The 25,190-nt window shown below is 49.1% G+C and overlaps 1 protein-coding gene across 1 annotated transcript; it reads right to left on the reverse strand.

Moving 5' to 3' along the window:
- Positions 1 to 4,030: 4,030 nt before the first annotated feature.
- LOC116575703 lies at positions 4,031 to 23,487 on the reverse strand. The gene is made up of 4 exons (XM_032317109.1): positions 23,339 to 23,487; positions 22,001 to 22,274; positions 21,417 to 21,661; positions 4,031 to 5,400 (listed from the first exon to the last, which is right to left on the reverse strand). The coding sequence occupies exons 2-4, from the start codon at positions 22,261 to 22,263 to the stop codon at positions 5,243 to 5,245; spliced, it is 666 nt and encodes a 221-aa protein (XP_032173000.1). The 5' UTR covers positions 22,264 to 22,274; positions 23,339 to 23,487; the 3' UTR covers positions 4,031 to 5,242.
- Positions 23,488 to 25,190: the final 1,703 nt, after the last annotated feature.

The raw sequence follows: 25,190 nt of genomic DNA on the forward strand, positions 1-25,190 counted from the left end.
CAGGGTATCAGAATGGATAAAAAAACAAAACCCATCTATATGTTGCCTCCAAGAAACTCATTTTAAGCCCGAAGACACCTCCAGATTTAAAGTGAGGGGGTGGAAAAGAATTTACCATGCTAATGGACATCAGAAGAAAGCAGGAGTGGCAATCCTTATATCAGATCAATTATATTTTAAGCCAAAGACTATAATAAGAGATGAGGAAGGACACTATATCATACTCAAAGGATCTGTCCAACAAGAAGATCTAACAATGTTAAATATCTATGCCCCCAACGTGGGAGCAGCCAACTATATAAACCAATTAATAACAAAATCAAAGAAACACATCAACAATAATACAATAATAGTAGGGGACTTTAACACTCCCCTCACTGAAATGGACAGATCATCCAAGCAAAAGATCAGCAAGGAAATAAAGGCCTTAAACGACACACTGGACCTGATGGACATCACAGATATATTCAGAACATTTCATCCCAAAGCAACAGAATACACATTCTTCTCTAGTGCACATGGAACATTCTCCAGAATAGATCACATCCTGGGTCCTAAATCAGGACTCAACCGGTGTCAAAAGATTGGGATCATTCCCTGCATATTTTCAGACCACAATGCTCTAAAGCTAGAACTCAACCACAAAAAGAAGTTTGAAAAGAACCCAAATACAGGGAGACTAAACAGCATCCTTCTAAAGAATGAATGGGTCAACCGGGAAATTAAAGAAGAATTGAAAAAAATCATGGAAACAAATGATAATGAAAATACAACGGGTCAAAATCTGTGGGACACAACAAAGGCAGTCCTGAGAGGAAAATATATAGCGGTACAAGCCTTTCTCAAGAAACAAGAAAGGTCTCAGGTACACAACCTAACCCTACACCTAAAGGAGCTGGAGAAAGAACAAGAAAGAAACCCTAAGCCCAGCAGGAGAAGAGAAATCATAAAGATCAGAGCAGAAATCAATGAAATAGAAACCAAAAAAACAATAGAACAAATCAACGAAACTAGGAGCTGGTTCTTTGAAAGAATTAATAAAATTGATAAACCCCTGGCCCGACATATCAAAAAGAAAAGAGAAAGGACCCAAATAAATAAAATCATGAATGAAAGAGGAGAGATCACAACTAACACCAAAGAAATACAAACTATTATAAGAACATACTATGAGCAACTCTACGCCAATAGATGTGACAATCTGGAAGAAATGGATGCATTCCTAGAAACATATAAACTACCACAACTGAACCAGGAAGAAATAGAAAGCCTGAACAGACCCATAACCAGTAAGGAGATTGAAACAGTCATTAGAAATCTCCAAACAAACAAAAGCCCAGGGCCAGACGGCTTCCTGGGGGAATTCTACCAAACATTTAAAGAAGAACTAATTCCTATTCTCCTGAAACTGTTCCAAAAAATAGAAAAGGAAGGAAAACTTCCAAACTCATTTTATGAGGCCAGCATCACCTTGATCCCAAAACCAGACAAGGATCCCATCAAAAAAGAGAGCTATAGACCAATATCCTTGATGAACACAGATGCGAAAATACTCAACAAAATACTAGCCAATAGGATTCAACAGTACATTAAAAGGATTATTCACCACGACCAAGTGGGATTTATTCCAGGGCTGCAAGGTTGGTTCAACATCCGCAAATCAGTCAATGTGATACAACACATCAATAAAAGAAAGAACAAGAACCATATGATACTCTCAATAGATGCTGAAAAAGAATTTGACAAAGTACAGCATCCCTTCCTGATCAAAACTCTTCAAAGTGTAGGGATAGAGGGCACATACCGCAATATCATCAAAGCCATCTATGAAAAACCCACCGCAAATATCTCTCAATGGAGAAAAACTGAAAGCTTTTCCGCTAAGGTCAGGAACACGGCAAGGATGTCCATTATCACCACTGCTATTCAACATAGTACTAGAGGTCCTAGCCTCAGCAATCAGACAACAAAAGGAAATTAAAGGCATCCAAATTGGCAAAGAAGAAGTCAAATTATCACTCTTCGCAGATGATATGATACTATATGTGGAAAACCCAAAAGACTCCACTCCAAAACTGCTAGAACTTATACAGGAATTCAGTAAAGTGTCAGGATATAAAATCAATGCACAGAAATCAGTTGCATTTCTGTACACCAACAGCAAGACAGAAGAAAGAGAAATTAAGGACTCAATCCCATTTACAATTGCACCCAAAACCATAAGATACCTAGGAATAAACCTAACCAAAGAGACACAGAATCTATACTCAGAAAACTATAAAGTACTCATGAAAGAAATTGAGGAAGACACAAAGAAATGGAAAAATGTTCCATGCTCCTGGATTGGAAGAATAAATATTGTGAAAATGTCTATACTACCTAAAGCAATCTACACATTTAATGCAATTCCTATCAAAGTACCATCCATCTTTTTCAAAGAAATGGAACAAATAATTCTAAAATTTATATGGAACCAGAAAAGACCTCGAATAGCCAAAGGGATATTGAAAAAGAAAGCCAACGTTGGTGGCATCACAATTCCAGACTTCAAGCTCTATTACAAAGCTGTCATCATCAAGACAGCATGGTACTGGCACAAAAACAGACACATAGATCAATGGAACAGAATAGAGAGCCCAGAAATAGACCCTCAACTCTATGGTCAACTAATCTTCGACAAAGCAGGAAAGAATGTCCAATGGAAAAGAGACAGCCTCTTCAATAAATGGTGTTGGGAAAATTGGACAGCCACATGCAGAAAAATGACACTGGACCATTTCCTTACACCACACACAAAAATAGACTCAAAATGGATGAAGGACCTCAATGTGCGAAAGGAATCCATCCAAATCCTTGAGGAGAACACAGGCAGCAACCTCTTCGACCTCAGCCGCAGCAACATCTTCCTAGGAACAACGCCAAAGGCAAGGGAAGCAAGGGCAAAAATGAACTATTGGGCTTTCATCAAGATCAAAAGCTTTTGCACAGCAAAGGAAACAGTTAACAAAATCAAAAGACAACTGACAGAATGGGAGAAGATATTTGCAAACGACATATCAGATAAAGGACTAGTGTCCAGAATCTATAAAGAATTTAGCAAACTCAACACCCAAAGAACAAATAATCCAATCAAGAAATGGGCAGAGGACATGAACAGACATTTCTGCAAAGAATACATCCAGATGGCCAACAGACACATGAAAAAGTGCTCCATATCACTCGGCATCAGGGAAATACAAATCAAAACCACAATGAGATATCACCTCACACCAGTCAGAATGGCTAAAATAAACAAGTCAGGAAATGACAGATGCTGGCGAGGATGCGGAGAAAGGGGAACCCTCCTACACTGTTGGTGGGAATGCAAGCTGGTGCAGCCACTCTGGAAAACAGCATGGAGGTTCCTCAAAATGTTGAAAACAGAACTGCCCTATGACCCAGCAATTGCACTATTGGGTATTTACCCTAAAGATACAAACGTAGTGATCCAAAGGGGCACGTGCACCCGAATGTTTATAGCAGCACTGTCCACAATAGCCAAACTGTGGAAAGAACCTAGATGTCCATCAACAGATGAATGGATCAAGAAGATGTGGTATATATACACAATGGAATACTATGCAGCCATCAAAAGAAATGAAATCTTGCCATTTGCGACAACATGGATGGAACTAGAGCGTATCATGCTTAGCGAAATAAGTCAAGCAGAGAAAGACAACTATCATATGATCTCCCTGATATGAAGAAATGGTGATGCAACATGGGGGCTTAAGTGGGTAGGAGAAGAATCAATGAAACAAGATGGGATTGGGAGGGAGACAAACCATAAGTGACTCTTAATCTCACAAAACAAACTGAGGGTTGCTGGGGGGAGGGGGTTTGGGAGAAGGGGGTGGGATTATGGACATTGGGGAGGGTGTGTGCTTTGGTGAGTGCTGTGAAGTGTGTAAACCTGGTGATTCACAGACCTGTACCCCTGGGGATAAAAATATATGTTTATAAAAAATAAAAAATTAAAAAATATATATTAATTGTCTTTCTCTGATTGACCTAGAGAAATCAGATTTTTTAACGTGACAGAAGTGGCAGGGACCAGGGTGCAAGGAGTTAAGAATCAAGACTGAGGACAAAACACAGCTCCAAACCAGCAACCCAGGGCTGAAATTTCCAGTGACCACTGGGCAACTGAATTCACTCTAAGCCTGGAAGCCAGGGAGTCCAAGCAGAAACCAAGGATCCCCAGACAAGAGCAAGATCGGGAAGCAAGATGGCGGCTAAGCTGGAAGGAGGCTCAGCAGGCTGGTAGGTGAACTAGACGCTACGGAATTATGAAAGGGGTGATGGGCACTTCTTGAGCTGGAGCAGGAAATAGTGGCTGGGTGTGGGTAGGTTTGGGTACATAAGGAAGTGACTTCAGCTGATCATGGAATAAGAGGATATGACCCTGGGTGTGCTCAGACCTGTGGCTGGGATGAGCCAGCTAGGCTTTCTGGGGGTTCTTTCTCGATGGGGTGTGACATTCTAAATATACACGCACTCATTTGTTCATTGCATTCAAATGCTTACTGTCATTGAACAAGACTTTGGAGGCTTTTGGTTTCAACTGCCCTAGTTGCCTGCTTAGCGAGCAGTAATCTAGAACCTGGGGTACTTAGCCCACAGATAGCACCTTGGTCCTGAACATGAGAATAAGGGAAGCAGTGAACCTGAACTCCAGGAACATCAGGATCTGCCCTATAACCCATCTCCCAGCGAATTCCACCAACCAAGGGGGACGGCAAACTCTCAGTGAAAACACAAAACAGGGAACCCCACATCATTTGTATTTACTCCTCCAAGTAGAATTACCTTCCTGTTTGGCTTGGGCTCATCCAAAAATATATTGGTCTCACTAGAGCGCATGGAAATTAAGTGTGTGTGTCAGTAGACAGAGGAAATAACACTGAGAAATGACCTGGGGGCCAGGAGGTCCAGTGCATCCAGGGAGTATCTGTCCATCTTCCACACTGCCTGGCTTCCCTTGGCTTCTGTCCTGACCCCATTCTCACCATCTCTTCTCCCCCCAAAATGGAAAGCTGCACTCACACCTTCACTGCTAAAGAGTCAGATAGGAAAGTCACACAGAAAGACCCTTGGAGCCTGTCCTGAAATGTAAAAAGTCAGTGCATTCTAGAATCTGTACACAGCCACCACCCACCTCCACCACGTAGAGTAAGGGAAGGTCCTCACGCTGGGAGACTTCTCATTTCCCTGCTCTGGCCTTAGAGCAGCCCTGCCGACCGCAGGAGAAGGGTGCTGGCAGATGAGAGATGTGCCCGGCTGCTGAGGTTACCTGGCAGCAGGTTCGATGTTTTATTGGGTAAGCAACATCATGTTCTCCAGGGCAACAGATAATGTTTCCTGCATTTAAGAACATTTAGCAAGCACCACTCAGTTCTGCAAGGCGGGAGAGAGACCCCCCGCCATTCCACATGATGTTTGCTCGGAGGGGCTTCTCGGCTGCACTGAAAAGTCATCCCAAAAGTATCAGCATCTAAAAATGCTAACAGCACAGCTGAATTAGGTGCATGGGGGACACAGCTGCATCCCCACCCATAGGACCGACAGAGGATATACACATGCTTAGATGGCGGACTTCCATGAGAAGCTATACCATATAAGGTCTAAGCATCTCCCCGTGTCTTATATTCATATAAGACAATGTAAATGCTAAGGAGAGGGGGAAACCTGGAGGATAAAGGGAGAAGACAATGGCCAGACAGCTCTTGGTCTCAAGTCATTTCTTTCCTTCTCCCCCTCTCTCTTTTTTTCTCTCTCTCCTTCCTTCCGTCCTTCCTTCCTTCCACCTCTTTTCTTTCTTTTTTAGTAGGCTCCATACACAGCATGGAACCCAACACAGGGCTCAAACCCATGACCTGGAGATTAAGACCTGAGCTGAGATCAAGAGTCAGATGCTCAACCAGCTGAGCCACCCAGATGCCCGTCAAGTCATTACTAATAGGAGCAGGGATCTAGAAAAAATGACCTCTCAAGGCCATTTCTATAAGACTCTTCCCCTCTACCAGGGTTTCTCAACCTCAGGTAGAAGGGAACACAGGTCGAGGTTTCTCAACTTCAACAGAGGACTAAATAATCCTCTGTTGTGGCGAGGGCTGCCCTGTGCATGGTATGATATTTAGCATTATCCCTGGCCTCTATCCACTAGACACCAACAATACCCCTGCTGCTTCTCCACTGTGATGACCAAAAACATCTCTACACTTTCCAAAGGTCCCCTGGGGAAATGCTCCTGGCAGAGAACCACTGCTTTAGACTCATAACAAATCCTGTCACAAAGACAAGACCCCAGCCATGGCCAGAACATAACCATTCACTTTGGAAAGGGCTGAGAAAATGTAGCCTGGTCATTAATCTCCTAAGGCATTAAGGCAACAGAGACTTCCCCAGGGCATTAAGGCAACAGAGACTTCCCCAGGCAAGGCGCCACCAGGAGATCTGAGAAGTGGGAGGAAGAGGTCTAGGAGGGAAAGATGACCAGCCGACCTCCACTCTCCAGTTTCACAAAAGCCACCTCCTTCCAGATACGGTCCACATCAGAGCAGAAGATGAAGCAACCAAAGAAATCTTCAACCACTAAAGCATCTCGCAGCTCTGTCCACGCCCTCACCCCATCACTCCATATCATAATTCACTTCAAGTAGAGGGAAAAGACGGCTTAGTCCCTCAAAACCTTGTTCAGCCGACCATCCCAGCTCGTTTCTTTGCTCCACTCAATGATCTTGACCAAAAGGTGTCCGAAGATGCCAGACGCCCTAAGAGCAATCCACCAGAACTCCTGTCTGCTCTCCAGGGCCTTGAGAATCAAGGCTGGCAACAGGGCCAAGAGGCACGGAAAAATGTGCAGGCCAAGGCTAACGTACTGAAGTGAGAATTCCAGACACGTGAGGGAGGGCGGGAGGAACCAAATCCCCAGGGGCTGTGGGGGTGGAGCCAAGCGTCCCAGGGGCAGCGCCAGGAGATTCTGCAGGACAGGCTGACAAGCTTCCAGGCTTCAGAAAGGGAAAGATCCTGTGCAACCACAGACTTGCCCAAGCAGAGACAACGCTGCCTGCATAGCTGACTATAAATCTAGTCCACTCGGGCCTGAGTTTGGCTCACTACAGTCCGGCCCCCCACCAGCGACAGTTTTGCTAAATTTAGTGCTGTTCCCAGCCACCCAAACGACTCTGCTCCTCGTGTCCATTTCAGGTTCACCCAGGGACAGGCGGAGAAGAGCAGGACTTGTAGAGAAGAGATCTGCCCTCGAGTGACCCTTGCCCCTCCCCGCTAAAGTCAGGGGCCCAGGGGAGCAGAAGATGTGAGAAACCACATTTGGAGGTCTTCAGGGCTCTGAAAATGTCCCTGCCCCAAGATGGCCCTCCGAAGGAAGAGGGACAGCAACCTCAGGAAAACACCCCCTCCCGCCCACTTCAGCCCACCCAGGTTTCACTCTTGGGGGTCCCAGATGCTATGGGGTGTGAGGGGTCCTGCCCTAAATCCTAGAGTCACGCTCTGCGCCATGGTGGGCGAGCATCAGATGGGCCTGGGCCAAAGGCCTCGTTGCCTTGGAGACACAACTGTATTCAATCAAATATTCACAATTCCTAACCAAAACTCAGAGGTTAACCTCGTGGTTTCCAAACCTGGTGGCACACTGAAGTCACCTGCGGAGCTTCAAAAACGACTGATGCCTGAGTCCCAGCCCCAGAGACTGTGATGTAATTGCTCTAGGGTGTAATGGAATTGGCCCACGCTTCGGAAATTTCTAAAGCTCCCCCAGTGATTCCAGTGCTCAGACAAGTTCAGGAACCAGCGGGTTAAGACCATGGGCCTCTGCCCTCTGGTTGCCCCAGCTGGACTCCTGACCCAACCACTTCCTTGCTATGTGACCATGGCGAGTTACTCAACCTTTCCACGCCTCGGTGCCGTCAACTGGAAAGGGCAGATCCGTGGTGCTGTGCAGACCCGTGGTGCTGTGCAGACTTCCTGAGAAAATCCACGGAAAAGCAGCCAGAACAGCGGTATGCAGTAAGCGCTCAGTGGAAGTTAGGAATCACTATTCTTGTTATTATCATGACAAAGAGCAGGAGAAAAGAGAGGGAATGCAAGAGCTGTCTCTCTAGGCCCGAGACAGACTGTTTCTAGAAGCGGGGTTGGGGGGGTGGGGGGGATGCGGCAGCCACCGCATGCAGGAAGACAACTGCCCACTCTTCCTGCCTGTTCACGCCATTCCTCCCACCTTCCATGTCCTTCCCTCTCCCATCCTTCTCAATGTCACCACTCAGGGCCCAGCTCTGACCAGCCTGGGGCTCTGTCCATTCTCAGACCTCCAACGACACCACCCCCGCCATGCCGATTACTTTGGAACTTGATTATGTGCTCCCCTAGAGCAGCAGCTAGCCAAATAGGTACCAGCCTGTGGGACGAATGAACATTTTAATATGTCCCCGTCTGGTCTCAAAAAGACAATGAGCAATTTGGGGGAGGCCCAGATTCTCATGTTTCTGTGTGTCCCCAACAGCCCTTAGTACCACACTGATTAATAAACATTTGTGGAATAAAAACAGATGTTGACCCAATAGAACTAAATGCACATTGGCAGGGACCCAGGCTCAGTTGCCCGGAGAAGCAAGGCCAGCACCCAAGACCCACGGAATTCCAGGCTCTCCACGCCATCATTAAAAGACCCACCATCACCCCATTCCATCTCAAGCGACCTCACCCACCCACTCCCAGGGCCTGTGTACTGTGCTGACAGCCAAAGGAGTATCAGGCAAATATCTCTGCTTCCCCAGGACCTTGCTTTCCTGGTTCTCAACAAGTCACAAGCAAGTCTGCGTGCCTGGTCGTTCCTGCCATGAAGCCACAGACCCCTGCGATTCCTTAAACACAACAACAGCCAGGCAAAGCCCAGCTCTGCCCCATGGACGTCGAGAGCAGCTGGCCACCCAACAGGCTGTAAGCCTCTTACAGATTAAAGGTCCTAATTTAAACCTCTATTTGAGGTACGACAAGTGGGTCAGCGCTCTGCAGGCCGGTTGGCACAGCTGGTGGAAGGGGTGGCAGCGAGCATCCAGGAAAGACTCCTCCCCTTTCGGGGAAAGATGGAGGCAGAGAATCACAAAGCCAAAGGGAATCGTTGAGTGGGGCTGGCTCATTCCCATGGGCCAGAATCTCCCCCAGATCCTGCGACCTCTGACACCCCTACCGAATGAGTCTGAGAAACAGAGAACAACAGGGCCAAATAATAGTTTGACATGGTCTTCTCTCTGCCCTCACCTTGGTGTGGATATAGCTAATAAAGTCAAGAAAGAAGAGGCCACGCTGCACTCCAGGGAATCATATCTGGTGAAACAGATGGGAAAGGGAGCCCTGCTCCCATCACCTGGTGTGGTTTCCCTGCCCCCTCCATTGTGGCAGGAAACATGGGGCACAGCGAAGGGGGTAGTTGGGGGGGGACAGGCGTGGGTAAGCAGCCCCAGACAGCCTGAATCACGTTGTGAGAGCCTGACTCTGCAGCTCTTTAAAAAAAAAAAAAAAAAAAAAGCCCTCTCACCACATCTGTCTCCATAGAGATGGCCTCTGGGGAAGCGGCTGGAACCCACTGTCTACACCAAGAGCCAAGAAAACCTTCCAAGACAGTTTCTCGAACTTTTGGACCCTGATTCACAGTAAGAAATAAAGTTTACAAGGTGACCCTCTACACACCCATACGCATATACTTTGTATATGAGAGATATGTATGCAAGCTTATAAAACGATATAAATATACATAAAACTGAAACAAACCTTCATGAAATCATACTCCTCTTTACCACACATGAGGCAGCCTAGTATTTTCTATTATGTTCTTTTAAAAAAATGTTGGTCTCAACCCATTAAATTGATTTCACCCTCCATTAAGGTGTCTGGACTTGCAGTCAGAACGCAACTCCGGGGAACACAGGAGGGGCTCACCTCCTTGAAAAAACCTTTAAAGCCCACTCACAGACTCATCTCCTAAAGTAAAATCCCACTGAGTACACGAGTGGGGAGCCTCAGCAGAGGGGAGGAAGAGCACTGGCTGCTCCCGAGGGTTCCCGAGCCTGCTCACTGCTTTGCTCCTGGGTCCGGAGCTCAAGGGCACCCCCTCTTCTACCCCCAGTGGTGCCTTCCATTGCCAGCAGGGAACATGGCCGCATGCAGGGCTCATCTTCAACCTATTCGTTCATTGGGATGAAGCATTACCTCCACGGGATGGACTTCGTAAGACACACACAGGCAGAAAAGTCAACACGGTGCTGCCCACATTGGGTTTTTCAAATCTCCAAATATTCCGTCTGTCTATGAGGGACACTATGAACTCAAGGAACTCGTGTCAAGGAAGTCAGGTCAATTTTTTTTTTTTTAACTGAAGGTACACAGATACTCTTTCTTCATAGGAAGTTTATGACAACAGGAGTAAAACAAACCAATTTTAAACTACCTTCAGCCCTAGCTCTCTGCTTTTTGAAGCAGCCTGAGAAATCGCCACCTCCTCCAGGCAGCTCCCTCTGATGGATCGGGACAGCTAAGGACCTCCTCGAACCCTGCGCCAAGGCAACATGAAACTCTAATGACTCCTTTCCACAATCACTGTTCCCAAAAAATGCAAACATTGCCTCTCTATATCCATAATTACTGCTGGTGTCTGGTGGCCAGGTGTCTGAGTTGGAAATCATGTCACAGAAAAAAGTTAGCATAAGCATCTCATATTCTGAATTAGTAAGTTGGAAAGGTTCATTTTTTTTCCTATTTTTTTTCCCTAGGTAAACTTTTTTGTCCCGTGCTAAATGGAACAAACACTAGACCTCCCCATTTCTGTCAGGACAGAGACCACTCCCGTCTTCTCCATGGCTTCTCCGAGCTTGTTGGATTCACTACTGAACCTGCCACCTATCAGGGTCCTTAAAAGCTGGAATGCCCCCAAACACACTCATGGGAATCAATACTCAAAGAATCCAAGGGAAAAACAAGTGTCTTGTATCCCATATGAGATCTCAGTGAGCACTGACAGCTCCCCCAGCCGACAGCATGGTCTTAGGACTTGGGATCTGTGAGTCCTCTGATCGTATAGGCCAGATCATGTGTTGTTGTGATTCTTTTCTTTTCATTTTTTTAAGAAAGAGACTATTAGTTTCCATGCAATTCCTAATGAGTACTGGTGCAAAAGAGGTTAAGAACAACTATAATCAAATTCTTAGAAAGTTGGTCAAGGCTCTCCCAAGACTGTCCTTAATTCTGCAATACAGACCCTTGTCTCCGGCCACATACAGCCCTCAGAGCACACCAACTAGTTTCTGAAGAAGCCATTTCTTCCTTCATCCCTGGGCCTTTGCATGGCACCTTTGGGTGAAGGCCTACACCTTCAGTGCCCAATTATTAACCATACATAATTACTGAGCACCAGAGAGGGACCAAGAACAATGCTAGCCTCTGAGGATTCAGCTATGAACAAGAGAGACAAGATCTTCCTCCTCACGTTCCAAGAGCTATTCTCCAATTCCCAACAGTCCCTCTGGCTCCTACACCCCCTTCTTCTCCATTCACATTACTTTTACACTTTGTCTTGTGTTTTAGTTGGGGGGGGGTCTCTCACCTTCACTAACCTCTAGCTCCTTGAGGACAGAGACCATGTCCCATTCACACGGCATATTCCTTCCTTTCCCATTCCCGCCCAATTCCATCCAAAAGACAGAGCCTTTCACCCAAACGTCCCTGTACAAATGTGTGTCGATGAACAGATGCTGAGGGACAGGTTAGTCATCTAAGCAGCAAAGACTGGCCCACTGGGGACGAGCCTTGTGCATTGATGCAAGGTGGGGGGAACATGGGAGGTCATCTGCATGGCAGAACGGACACCAGGGCCTCTGCTCTTGGCACAGTCTGCGGCTCTCATTCCAGCCACATGTCTTGGAAGTGGTGCTTCCGGTCCCAGCAGTGAGAAAATCAACTCCCAGTGTCCACGTCCAGCGGGCATACCTCCCAGACTGCCAACATGGATCAAAAGCATACTTGCACAAACATTTTCAGCACATAGGTGAGCGAATGGAAGACACAGCACACTCATCAAGCGTCAGCATCGCACCGCCCCATTCCAAAGCACCCACGCCTTCCACCCTGCTAAAGAAATGGCTCTAGAAGCTACTAAAGAAATCTGGCTACCAGACCTGGTTGTCCAACAAAGGCCCAGAGGTCAGAGAATAGATCTATCCCCCAAGTCTGTTCAGCCAACAAATATCGGTGCATCCCAGCCCTGTTAGATACAAGGAGCAACGGAGAAGAGAAGACCCAACCCTCAACTCGATTAAAGTGAGAGAAACGCGCTCAATATAAAAAGCACCAATGAGAGCCATCACCTCGGATGTGGCAAGTGCAAGACCCACCAGGATGAAGAAGAGTTTAGTAGGATGTCCGTATTTATTTTTATTTGAAGACAAGCAATGAAACACATGTGAATCGATGCCACCGCGACTCCTTCCATTTCTGTCCAGGGGTCACTGTCACGCCTGGCCCTGTGCAGGAGATTCAACACACACTCCAAGATGGTCGGGGACACCCCCGTTGTCTGTGGACTTTACTACCGTTGACATGTGCCCAGTGCAGCAAATCTCAGGGTACTGTCTCCCCTACAACAAATGACAGCCCTCTGTAATGAGAGGGTGAGACCCTAATCACCTGACACGGATCAATACCAGCAGACTTCCTGAACGAGGTGCTGCACTTCACGAGAAATCATGCATTTTTTTTTTTAAAGCAGAAAACAAATTGTTCTAAATCTGCTGACCTTTTCTGCAGTGAGTGCCTGTCAGTAAAATGCTACTTGATAAATATTTTTAAGCAGGTATTCAATCTGTCCTTTCAAGGTAAAGGTGACATCTAAAAAAATGGGTTAAGAAAGCCTTTACTTTTGGAAAGAGACTGACGTCACAGCAAGAACATGTTAAAAAACAGGCATTTGGAAATCATTTCCACCATTATGTGATAATGTTGTCACATTCAATGTGAGGACATCACCTCTGAAATGTCGTGTCTGTGCACACACTTGAAACAGACTGTTCTGAACATGGTTCAGAATCTCCCGAGGAAATGAATGAAATGCAGTGTTTCGGGGGTCTTGAATCCATTTAAATTATACATTGAACCCATAATCCCCGCTTTATAAATTACCCTGACTTGAACTAAACCTTCCAACTGCTACCCAGCAAGAACATGACGCCACCCAATAAAGTGCATTCAACGGGATGGTTCTTAACTAAAAAAGAATCGTTCTTAATAATTCATCCCATTTAATTCTTCAGAAACATCTATGTATTCAGCAGGACAGGCACTGCTCTATGCTCTGGAAATACAGCAGGGAATAAAAGTGACATAGAACCTCGCTCTCGTGGAGGTCACATTCCAGCAGGGAGAGAGGGAAAATATACCAGGTAAGAGAAATACACAGTATGTTAAGTGGGTGAAGGTGTTAAGAACAGAAAGCGCCGCAGGAAGGGATGCAGGAGATGCAGCACTGGACTGCAGGAGATGCAGCGGCTGGACTGAGCCGCTGCAAAGGTACTATCCCGGCACAGACCCAAAAGAAGGCAGAGTCTGCTACAGGGCTATCTGGCAAAAAGCATTCCAAACCCAGGAAGTAGGACCTAAAAGAGGAAATCCCTAGTTTATTGGAGGGGCAGCAAAAAGGCCAGTGGGGTTGGGATGAAGTGAATGGTGGAAGAGTTGTAGGAGATGAGAACACAGAAGCCAAGTGGGACCTGATCACAGAGGCGTACATTTCCACCCCGGGAACCACTAGCCCCAGGAGGCTGTGGAGCCCAAGATGCGTAGCTGACCCAAACTGAGATGTGCTTTGGGTGTGACTTAGTTTGAAAAACCCTGCAATATGCATCAGAAAGTAAAGTATTTTTGACATCCTGGATTAATTTATTAAGATCAATTTCGCCTGTTTCTCTTTCCTTTCCCAATTTAGCTACCAGAAAAGTGTTCAGCTACCTATGTGGCTTTCATGATATTTTATGATATGTAACTCACATGATATTCCTAGTGGACAGTGTTTTGAAACTACAGGGTCCTGTAAACCACCCTAAGAACCAAGACTTTCAGTGAGTGAGAAAAGAAGCCACTGCAGGGTTTTGAGGCTGGTTTCTTTATCATGGGATCTTTCTGCCTACTGTGAGGGTCACGTCACCTGTGAGAGGCCGAGGAGAAACAGGTGAGACATGATGGTGGCTTGGACACGGATGATGACAGTGAAAGTAGTTCTAACGAGTCATATTCTACATATATTTGCAGGTAGAGTCAAGGAGATTTGCTGATGAATGAAAAATGAAAGAACAAGAGAGAAGTCAAGCATGACCGTAGGTATTCTCATGAGCCAGTAGAGGGACGGCATTCCCACAACCAAGATGGAAGACTGTGGGAGAATATATTTGCGTGGGAAAAACAGGAGTTCAGTTTTGGGCATGTGAGTGTGAAATATCTATTAATATCCAAGTTAAAGTATTAAGTACAGTGGGATACACAGGTCTGTACTTCAGAAGAGGGGCTAGCCTCCAGACAAATAACTGGGGGACATTAGCATACAGGTTTTTAACTTTTCATTATGGAAAATTTCAAACATAAACTAGAGAGAACAGTATAATAACCCCTAGGTACACAGCACCCAGCTCCAACTGTTGTCCACTCACAGTCCACCTTTATTTCTCTCTCAGGATAAATCTGAAGCAAATTCTAGACATCATTCATACAGATGCTACTGAAAGCCAAGGGCTGGGAGAGGGTCAAGAGAGAAAGAGAGAAGATGGGGAGGAGGGGGCCCATGTTTCAAGGTCAGGGAGAGGAACTGCTACAAAGGAACAGCTAACGAGGCAGGCGGGAAACCAGAAATATGTGTCCTGGAAGCCAAGTGAAGAAAGAACTTCAAAGAAAAGGGTATGGCCAGCTGTGCCAAACTGCCGGGAGCCCCTGGGATGAAGACTCAGACGTGATGGCTAGATTTAGAAACATGGTGGTCATGGCTGGCTTGGTTGAGAGCCCTTTCCCCCTGGAGGGGTGGGGACAAACCTGCCCAGAGGGAGTCACGAGAGGAAGTACAGACTTGGGGCACTGAAGACCCTCCTGGGCGGGGGGAGAGGGGCAGAGAATGGGGCAGGAGTTGGAAGAGATGGGGTCCAAAAGATCGTAAGCTAAGAGACACCAGGGTACAAGGAAGCGATCCAGGAGAGAGGAGGGGAACTAGTGATGCTGGCAGGGGAGGGAACAATGGAGTGCTAATGTCCCGAGTGTGTGAGGAGGTGGGAAAGGAGTGCCAGGAAGGCGGGCTGCCCTCAGTCAGGACCATGAATGGTTCACGCTGCGGGGAGGAGGAGAATACACTGCACCAGAACTGCTTTTAATTCTGTACTTCATACTTTTTATTATATATCAGCACAACGTGCTGCATAGAAATTATACACACACACACACACACACACACACACACGGGGATCTGCTCAAAAATTTTAACCAATACAGCTACCTGATCAAAAGAGTCCAAGACCACTTAATTAGAAGAAAATAAAACATATCCTCAAACTCTAACCTATGAATCCTTCAATGACAGGAGATAAATCTCACGGCACATTGAATACGTTCTACATTATTATCTTAAATGTATAATAAGATATCTAGGAAAGGTGCAAGAATATTAGTCTTTATATCTGAGAATGTATTTACTCAATAGAGGTTTGTTTTTTTTTAAAGGCTCAGATACTAACCCACGAACTGCAACATATTTGTATCTGAACTGGAAATGGAAACAAATACAACACTCATAGACCCTTCCCAGAGTGTCATGGGGTCCAAACAGAAAGTCTGATTATTTATTTACACGGAAAAATGCAAATGAGTTAATAGTTTTACTAGCAAGCCCGACCTGAACTGTACCATTAGATTCCTCATCGGAAATGGAGAAAGTGGGCAGGTAACGAGGCAGGTAACCTAATCAGAACAGACAGAAGCCTCCGAGCAACCTGACATCCACGACATCACAGGAACAGCCAACCTGATCAAAGAACATCTTAGCACTCCTTGGTGTTTGCTGAGCCCTTCAACATTTCAGAGCACCTTCCAGATGTTTCATTCAGCCTCTCCACCATCTGCCAGGGAAGAAGGCTCTCCATTTTAACTTGCTTAGCTATAGACACTCAAGGCCAGAAGTGTTAACTGGATCCACGCCACATCTGTCGGTGACACTGCTAGACTCCCAATCCTGTGGCTTGGAAAGAGACCCACCAGAAGAGCCACACCTAACCTCTTGGACGGTTCCAGAGGTATCTCTTGTCAACCACATATATGACAGCACGAGAACATGAACGCCAAGTCCCAGAAAGCAGCAGAGCTGACAGCCCAGAAAGGACCATGTTGGTCACCCAGCTTGGCTGGGGTGAACATGTAGGGGAAAGAGACAACAGGCAGACCGAAACCACTGTCACGTGGTTAGCCTGTGAGCTCCACAGGGAGCAGGGCAGCTGCATGACTTCTCACGGCTGCGTGCGCAGCACCCGGCAGAGCGCCCAGCGCAGAGCAGGCTCTCCAGAAATAATTGACCAGTTCTATTAAACCACAAAGATAGGAGCAATAATGAAGTACACTCAGGAATCACAAAAATGGCTCAACAGAACTCGGGAAAGCTACTGATGGCAGCTGAAGGGAGACGGAGCGGAGGCAGCGAAGTCAATCTAAAAGGTCGAACTGCAAGACAAACTCTTTTAAGCACGTTCATAATCTTTATTCGCAGACAACGTGATATTAATCATCAACTCAAGGGGATGTGTGGATCTTGTTTGGAACCAGATTTCAAACAAAATTAAAAAATGGAGACCAGCAGAGAAACGTAAACACTGGCCGGGTGGGTGACTGGAGAGATTTCGGGAGGATCCAACGATGGGGCTATGCTTTAAGAGATCCATAGTGGAGAACTTATGGATGAAATAGGATGTCTGGGGCTCACGGCAACAAAATACAGAGAGGAGTAAGGAACAGGTGGGCGCGGTGCAGATGAAATGAGAGGGCCCACATGCGGATTACGTGCTGAAGCTGTGATAAGAACATGGAATCTTATTCTACTAACTCCATCTTCGCACACATAGGAACATTTCCATAGTAAGAACGTTGAAGAGTAACCGTGATCTCAGACAGCTGCTCATTTCCTCCTATCTGCCCGCCCTCCCTGCAGGGAAATGTGCTATTGTGGGGGCCGCGCCTGCACATGGTCGTCTCTGAGACCACAGAGCACCTCCGACACCTGTCTTCTCGGTCACTGCCCTCATCTTCCTCTGGGGCTCTCCTGCTTCAGCTCTGGCTTCACCCTGGGTCTGGAGAATCCACTGTGCTTTCTCTCCTGCTGGTTCCTACTCTCCCTGCCCTCTTACCTTCCTGCCACCCGCTGCTTCTCCTGCCCAACTCCGCCAGCCCTCCGTTTCCTCTGCAGTGGGCTGCCACTGACCCACCTCCTCATGCTGGGGTCCTTCTCCTATCTCATGGTCCCCTGATGCCAAAGGATCCTCATGCCCAAGGGGCATTACCTCTTTTATACACTCTTTCCCTCACATCACCAGGATGCCCAGGGACATCCTATCTTCCCTGAAATTGGCCACATTTGCTGCCCTGAGCTCCCCTCTTCCTCCACTTCCTCCGAGACTCAGATCACTTCGGCACACTTCCAGGACGCACTAGATCCAGAAGGGTCAACCAGTTAAACGACGTGCCCAGGACAATACACTGCACTGTGCTGACAGTAACGGACAGGACAGACACAGACCTACCTGCTCTCAGGAAGCTTGGGTTCTAGCGCGGATCACAGGATAATGGTTTCAACTGTCCACTCGCCTTCCTGGCCAGATGGTGAATCCTGTGTTTCCCTCCGCAGCCTCTGAACTTCACCCAGTGCCCTATGTGTAACACACCCTTAATAAATATCCGGTAAACAAATATTTCCCCAAGTCAGTGCTCTTGTGTCAACATCGGGTCAAGCCCAGGTAGGATGAGGTCACCCTAAGTTCTACAAATGAAAGGTATTTAGAGGACTTTTGAGGAAGACCCCTTTCTTTTTTCTTTTTTGGGGGCGATAAGAACAGTCAGAGAGCCAGGCTCTGGGGAAAACGTGTGTAGGGAGGTGTGAAGCAAGACTCCTAGAGCCAGGCTCACCCTTACCAGCTAAAAGCAGCTCTGAGTATGCTCAGCTTCTCTCCTTTGCTATTCTGGGTTGTCTGCTCCCTCCTCCCAGTGCCAGCCTCCTCCCTTCCAGCAGCAATGGGAATAAACCTCAGTCACCCCCGCCCGGCCCGCGCCGTGCCTTGAACATGGTTTCCTCCTACCACCAAAGTGCCTCACTTCCTATCCCAGCCCTGAGCAGCCGTGACACAAAACTATCCTGTGGGAGGGAGGGGGGTGGCTTCTACTGTTCCTATTCAGGAGTCTTCACGGTGACTCCGGTATGAGGACCAGGTCCAAAGGGTGAAAGCCTGGACGCAAGAGGAGACCATAAACTTGGCCACAAAAATCCTGACTCCGGGTTCCAGATGCAAGCCAACACAGACACACGCCCCACAAGCCCCAAGCTGGAGAGCCTTGCTCCATCGGAGTGGATGAGTGCCAGGTTCGGGCGGACAAGCGAGGCTTGGTGGCAGGTTCTCGGCAAATGCATTGCCGTGAGCCCTGGCACTGAAAGGGGGCAGTGAGGCTGGACATGACAAAGCAAAGATAGCAAGGGAAATACATGGCAGGACTTGGTAAGACCAACCAGCCTCTCCTTCTCCTTGTGGGGTTTGAGTTTGTCCATTCTGCTCTGCACAGCCTGGGAAAGCAGAATGAGATGAGAGGGAGCATGGGCGGTCACAGTGAGGGCACGACCCATCCCTGCAGAGGAATGCAGATCACCAGGCTCTAAGACATGGGGTGGAGAGCTGCACCTCCAGGCTCTGGGAAAGGGCTGAAAATGAAAGGGATCTCCCAGACACAGGACAGCTCTCTCTGGGCTGACTCCAGCACTCTCCTATCTCAGTTGCCCAATCATGCAATCATGGGTTAGCAAAGGAAGGCCCAATGCAGAAACTTGAAGAACCTTAGGGATCTGAAATGGCTACAGTAAGCATCCCCAGCAGAGATCTAAGCAGTTGCTGGCCTACAGCACACTTTTTCTTAAAAGGCAGGACAGTAAGTATCTCAGGCTTATAGACGAGGGTCTTGGTTACAGTTACACAGCTACACCAATGCGGCAGGAAAGCAGCCACAGACTGTCCAGAAACAATGAGCATGTCTGGGTTCCAATAAAACTTTACTTACAAAAGCAGGCGTCTGACCTATGGGTTGTGGTTTGCCAACCCCTGGTCACTGGAAAAATCTACTCTTCCAGCGTTTCCACACTCCCAAGAGGGATAGGAACCATACTCCCTCTGATGGGCTCCCACTCAGTCTGGAGACAGGGGCCTTCTCTGGAGACCAAACCTCTACCCTGTTACTCCTTCCCACAAAGTATCGAAGAAATCTGGGTGGTTTGTTCAAAAAGCGCGGCCCGCACCAGAAACCCAGAGGAAGGTGGATAAATCTTTGGATGTCAAATCTGAAGGCTTTAGAGATGGAAGAAACCAGACCTCTTAGACAAGGCACTTTTCCCTAGAAAAGGGAGTGCCTTGCCAAAGATCATACTGCTTGCAAAAGGCTCCGGACATTCTGTGCAGTACTCTTCTCCTCTAGAGTGACGACTGGGACGGAACCAGAACAAACAGCCATCCTGGCGTCAGGCTAAGGACCTATGGCTCACCTCTCTAGCAGGTACGTCTTGGGGCCTCTTAGGAATCTCTAAGTGAATGGTAAACCAAAGGACAAGGAGAAAGCTTGGAGAAGTAAGTGTCTGTATCTATCTTTCCAGGACATGTCCTCTTGGACATAGTTACCAGGGAGAAGGAAACTTAAACAGAAACCTGAACTTCAAAAAGGGGTGTGGTTTGGTAGCGGACGTGCATGTTCATTAGCAGAAACGGGTCCAGCAGTCTGGGCGGGTGCTGGGATCAAAAACAAGTACAAGACATACAGCCTCACCCCATCTAGGCCGATGTCCTGCACCCTGGGCTCTCTCTCTCTCAGTATACGTTCTTAACAACCTAGCGCGTTCAAGACCTTGTAATACAATTTCCTACAAGTCTTGTCCCAGAATTGACTTCCCCTGCAAACTTTGACCACGAACATTTCTACCTGGACACCCTGCCATGGTCTTGAAGGCAGTACGTCTGAAATCCAATCAAACACGATGCCCCTCAACAAGTCTGAATCCTGATTCTTCCATCAATCACTAAGACCCAGTATCGTACCCCTTATCCTCCCCATGTCCTATCCATAAGCCGAAGTGGCTCTCTGAACTACTCTTCCTCTGCATTCTGATAAGCTCTACCCTAATCTAGCACCTCCAGTCTGGAATACGGCCAGTCTCCTGCCTGGGGCGCCAGATTCCAGGCTTGTAACAAAGCCAGGGTGATCTTCCCATATATACCTACCTTCCTCCCATCTACCACAACCTCTTCAAGGTCAAGGCCCAGTCCTGTCTTCCCAGCTCCGAGAACCTTACTTAACATGGGAGGTATGTAAGTCTCTACGAATGAATGAACCCCAGATTTCATCGGGAGCCTGGACCACAAAAGAAACCTCGAGGCCTTCCTAATCCCTACTCTGGGACTATGCTGCCAGGCTCTGCAGGCCCTCACCCACCCTTTCCACCCCCAGGTCCCACCACCCCAGAAACAAGCGCCATCTAGCCGATCAATGTCTGACCCTTCTCGTGCGCCAGTCATTCCTGCATCCACGTCTCTGCCCACGCTCTGCTCGCCCTGCCCTGCAATGACGTCCCTGCCCTTCCCCCTCCATCCATCCAACTCCTGCGCAAATGCCGAGCTCCGGGGGGAGATAAGAGATGCAGAAAGGCGCAAGATGGTTTAAAAAAATGGGGAACAGGGGCCCTGATGGGGATACACTGGGGTCTCTGATCCCTGGAGCCATCAACCTCCCAATGGGTCGCAGGCGATTAGAGAAGGAAGAGGCGGGAGGAGGAGCCAGATTTTTCCACTGAACGAAAGGCATGATTTTCATCACTGCTTCTGTTGCCCTGGTAACCAGGGACAGCCCAGTGGAGAGTACAGTAAAAGAACACCATGTTTATCTTTGCTGTCTGATCCACTTCCCTGTACACCCTTCCCTGACCATCCCTGAGCTCCGAGGCCTGCTCCAAATTCCTCCTAATGCCACTCGACCATCCTTCTAGTCACTTCTGCTCAAAACCGCAAAGCAGAGTTAATTTCTGCCCCTCTCCCTCCAACCCTACATACCATGTATTCTTTCACTGCGACATCTGGGGTCCATATCACCACACCCATCCGCCATGCCAGGGGGCCCCCAAGATGAAACGCAGGCCTCAAAACTCAAGGATGGCAACCACTCCACCAGACGGTTCACTGGGCAAGGGGGGCCTCGGGAAGCAAGACGGCGAGGAAGCCGCCCAATCACCTCCTCTTTCTTCGCCCCAAACGGCTGGTATGGATGGGCCCCTGATCTCCCATTCGCCCTCCAGGACCTGGGATCAGGCAGAGGAGTCAGCCTGAGTATGGGGGAGAAGGTCCACCCGCAAGCTTCCACAGATCCTGCCTCCCACAGGGACACAGTGTCGGCGTGACCTGGGAGCGGAGACACAGCGCTCGCCCTGGGAGATTATATAAGCGTTATATAACATGGTAGCACCAATAAGCACATGGATGCAGGGGTGAGTGCCAGGGACGGGCCAGGGGTGCAAGCAAACCCAAGGGGCTGGAGGTACAGGCCTTTCACCACCAATGCCAAAGCAGCACCAGGCCCCGCTGCCCCAGCCTGTCTACACCTGCTCCTTTTACCCCAGAGGACACACAGAGAGACTTGCCTGGCTCTGCATTCTTCTTCCCACGCAGGGCAGCAGGGAGGGGCTGCAGCCATCATGCCCCAGCCCACCAGCAGCCTCTGTCCCGGCAGCCTAAGCCAGGCTGCCCTTCCAGTGCGCAGCAGCAAGGGGGCCAGGGTCCCGGGAGGGCCTGGGAGCCAGCAGCCCCCTCCTCTCTGTCCTTGCACCAGAGCATGTTTGTTTGGGGAACAAGTGCTGCAGCGGCTCCAGGATTGGCTGGGCCAGCCGTCCCTCTGCTCTGTCATTTGCAGTTCCTCTAAAAAAAAAAAAAAGAAGAAGAAAAAAAGAAAAAACAAAACAAACCGAAAGGGAAAGAAAAAAGAAATAAGCACATTTGGCAAATGCCAAATCCCCAATTTTGGTCGACAGCTCTAAACAAAGCTAGAAAGACAAGGTCCTAAGGACATTACCCTATTTCCCCACAGACCCCACTTCCTACCACCTACGAACTTGAGCTATACGCCTGGAGACTCCCCCTCACCTCCAACCCCAACCCCCCAACCCCTATCTCTGGGGCTGACTCTGTTGCTGAAGCTTCTTTAACCGCAGGCTTTCTCACAGACCACCCCGCCTCCGGCCCCGGCCCCCCAGCCTCTGCAGAGTGCTCAGAGTACGCGGCTCCGGATATGCACCAGGGAGCCAGGCGGCCGGCTAGGGGCAGTTCGGGGCAGGTCTGGGCCAGGTCTTCATCAAACTCCTCCACCCTCACCACCCCAACCACTTTATCAATTTGGGGGGGGGGGTGCTGATTAGAGAGAGAGAGCCCAGTGGCATCTCCGGCAGCCTGCCCTCTCCCGAGCTATGCCTCTGGCCTTCCCGCCGCCTCCTCCACACGCACCTCCGCGCCCCCTGAGGAAGGGGGGAGAAAGAAATACGCATTAATATCACGAGCCTCAGCGCACCAGCCCTCGCCCCCTCAACCACCTGTCTCTGCGCTCTCCCTCCCCCACCGCCTTCCTCAACTCCGGGCGCCCCCTCTGCAGCAAAGGGGCACCACGCCCACTGCGGAGCCGAGAAACGCAAGGTGGGAGTGGGCACGGGCTGCCGCGCCGGGGCCCGGGGGCTGCTCCACCACCTCCCCCGCCCGGCTAGCCCTGGCCCCAGAGCCCGGGGCTGCTCCCGGCCACGATCCACTCCCGCACACGCGGCCCGGGCAGCGGCATCCGGAGGCCGCACCGCAGCGCGGGTGGGGCGCGAGCCGAGGGGCCCCGGCATCGCCCCCGGCGCCCGCCCCGGGGCCCTCGGGGAACGTACGCAGGCCCGGCCTGCGGTGCCCCCCCACCTCTTACGCCCGACACCCTGCCAGGGCCCCGCTCTCACCTCCGGCAGCCTCCTCCCTCCCGGGGGACCGCGCAGCCCACCTTGCAGCCCCCAAGCGCCCAGCGAGAGGCGCGCGATGCGCAGCCGCTGCGGACCCCGGCTCCGCCGCGGCCGCTTCCCGGGAGTGTGAGCTCAGCCCGCCCGCGCGCCCGCGCTTCCCACGCTCGGTGCCCTGCGCCGCGCCACCCAGCGGCCGCGGGGGGCACGGCACGCTCGCGTCCGGGAAAATCTGCCGCAGCCCTGCCGACCGAGTGGGAAATTCCCAGAATTTGACCGAAGCCTTGCTGTGGGGCGGCGGACCTGACAGGCCGACTGACCGACTCCAGATTTGGGGCAGAACGGCTCCCCTCCAAACCCGTCTCCCTAGGCGCATCAGAGTTCTTGCTTGATTCCCGGATTTCCGCCCCCCCGCTCCTCTAACCTTGCCTTCTTTATTCCTGCCAGGGCAGTGGGGACTGTGGCACGGGTGGCGCCCACTCTGGTGGAGAGGGGGTGGGGGGTCAGGGGTGGGCAAAGGGCAGGAAGCGCATGAGGTTAGCATTCCAAGGCCTCCTTGGGCCTATCCAGAAAGATCCCAGGTATGCACGGGTCAATTCCCAATCGGAGCTTTTCACACACACGCACAAACACCCCACAGGTGTGCAAGCGCGCCTCCAGCCACCTGTAAATTCTAACTCAGGGGAATTGAAGTGCTATTTGCTTACCTTTTCTCAGATCCAGACCCTTCTGAGGATTGGAGAAGAGCTGTGGGCCCGCTCTCCGGTAAAGTCCGCATGCCTACATAAACACAGTTTCGCACAGTCAGGGCGTTCTCAGACTTCTCAGAGCGCCATGGACCCCAGTTTAAGAACTGGGTCTGCAGATACCCTAAGACAGCAGGAGGCTGAGCTTGTGATTACTTGTACCCACTGCCATCTCTATCATAGTCTTCCTTCCTTCAGAATATCTCCTTTGTACCCCAAGCTCACGTTTCTTCCTGTAGAAATTCCCATCTTTTCTGGTAAGACTCACCCAGAGGCCTCTTCCTTCTGATTTTCCCATTCAGAAGTGCCATCTGCGACCTCGGGAGGCATGTACTTTATGCCACTTATGGCTATTAACACTGTACACATGGAACTGTAATTATTTTGGGGTTGGTTGTCTTCTTGGTCCTTCCAGATAATACTCTTTTAAATCAGTTTCCCCCCTTGGCAACTACTAATGTGCTTTATACGGAATGCCCTTGACCAACAGCGCTTCAAAACCAAAGAAAAGGAAGTTGGTTGAGGGAACAGAAGACTCACAGGAAGCCGGGAGATGAATCTCTTTGCTCCAAAGGAACTCAAAGCCTCCCCTCCTCTCCCACGCTGTACCAACAACGTATAGCCACCATGGGCATACTCGGTGCCTGGCAGATGGAATTCTCAAGGTAGCAGGATCTTTTCATCCATTCCTCCTCCTCTGGGCAAGATGGCCATAATTTAGAGGTGTCTGGGGAAGCTGGGATACAATTTCATAGCTAGAAAGCAGACATTCTATCCCCAGAATCCCCTTATCCAATAAGGAAAACCATCACTGAGTAGTTGCTCAAGCTAATATCGTCCCTGACCCGTCCCTCTCACTGCCTCTCTCTGCGCACATTCCCCATCTATCGCCACTTCTTGGTTTTACTTCCTAAATCTATTTCAAAGGTTGTCCTTGTCTTCAGCCCCATGACCCCATCTGGAGCTCAGCTCACCATTATTTCTTGCCTGAATTTCTGCATTTTTCTCCATGTACCTGCTCTATCTGCCTCCAGTCTTGCCAGGCTCAGATCCAGTCTCTTCACATCCCAGCCAGAAAAATCTCCCACTGATCTCAATCATTTCCCTGC

The sequence above is a fragment of the Mustela erminea genome, chromosome 17 (genome assembly GCF_009829155.1).
Source record: "Mustela erminea isolate mMusErm1 chromosome 17, mMusErm1.Pri, whole genome shotgun sequence".
Lineage (NCBI taxonomy): Eukaryota > Metazoa > Chordata > Mammalia > Carnivora > Mustelidae > Mustela > Mustela erminea.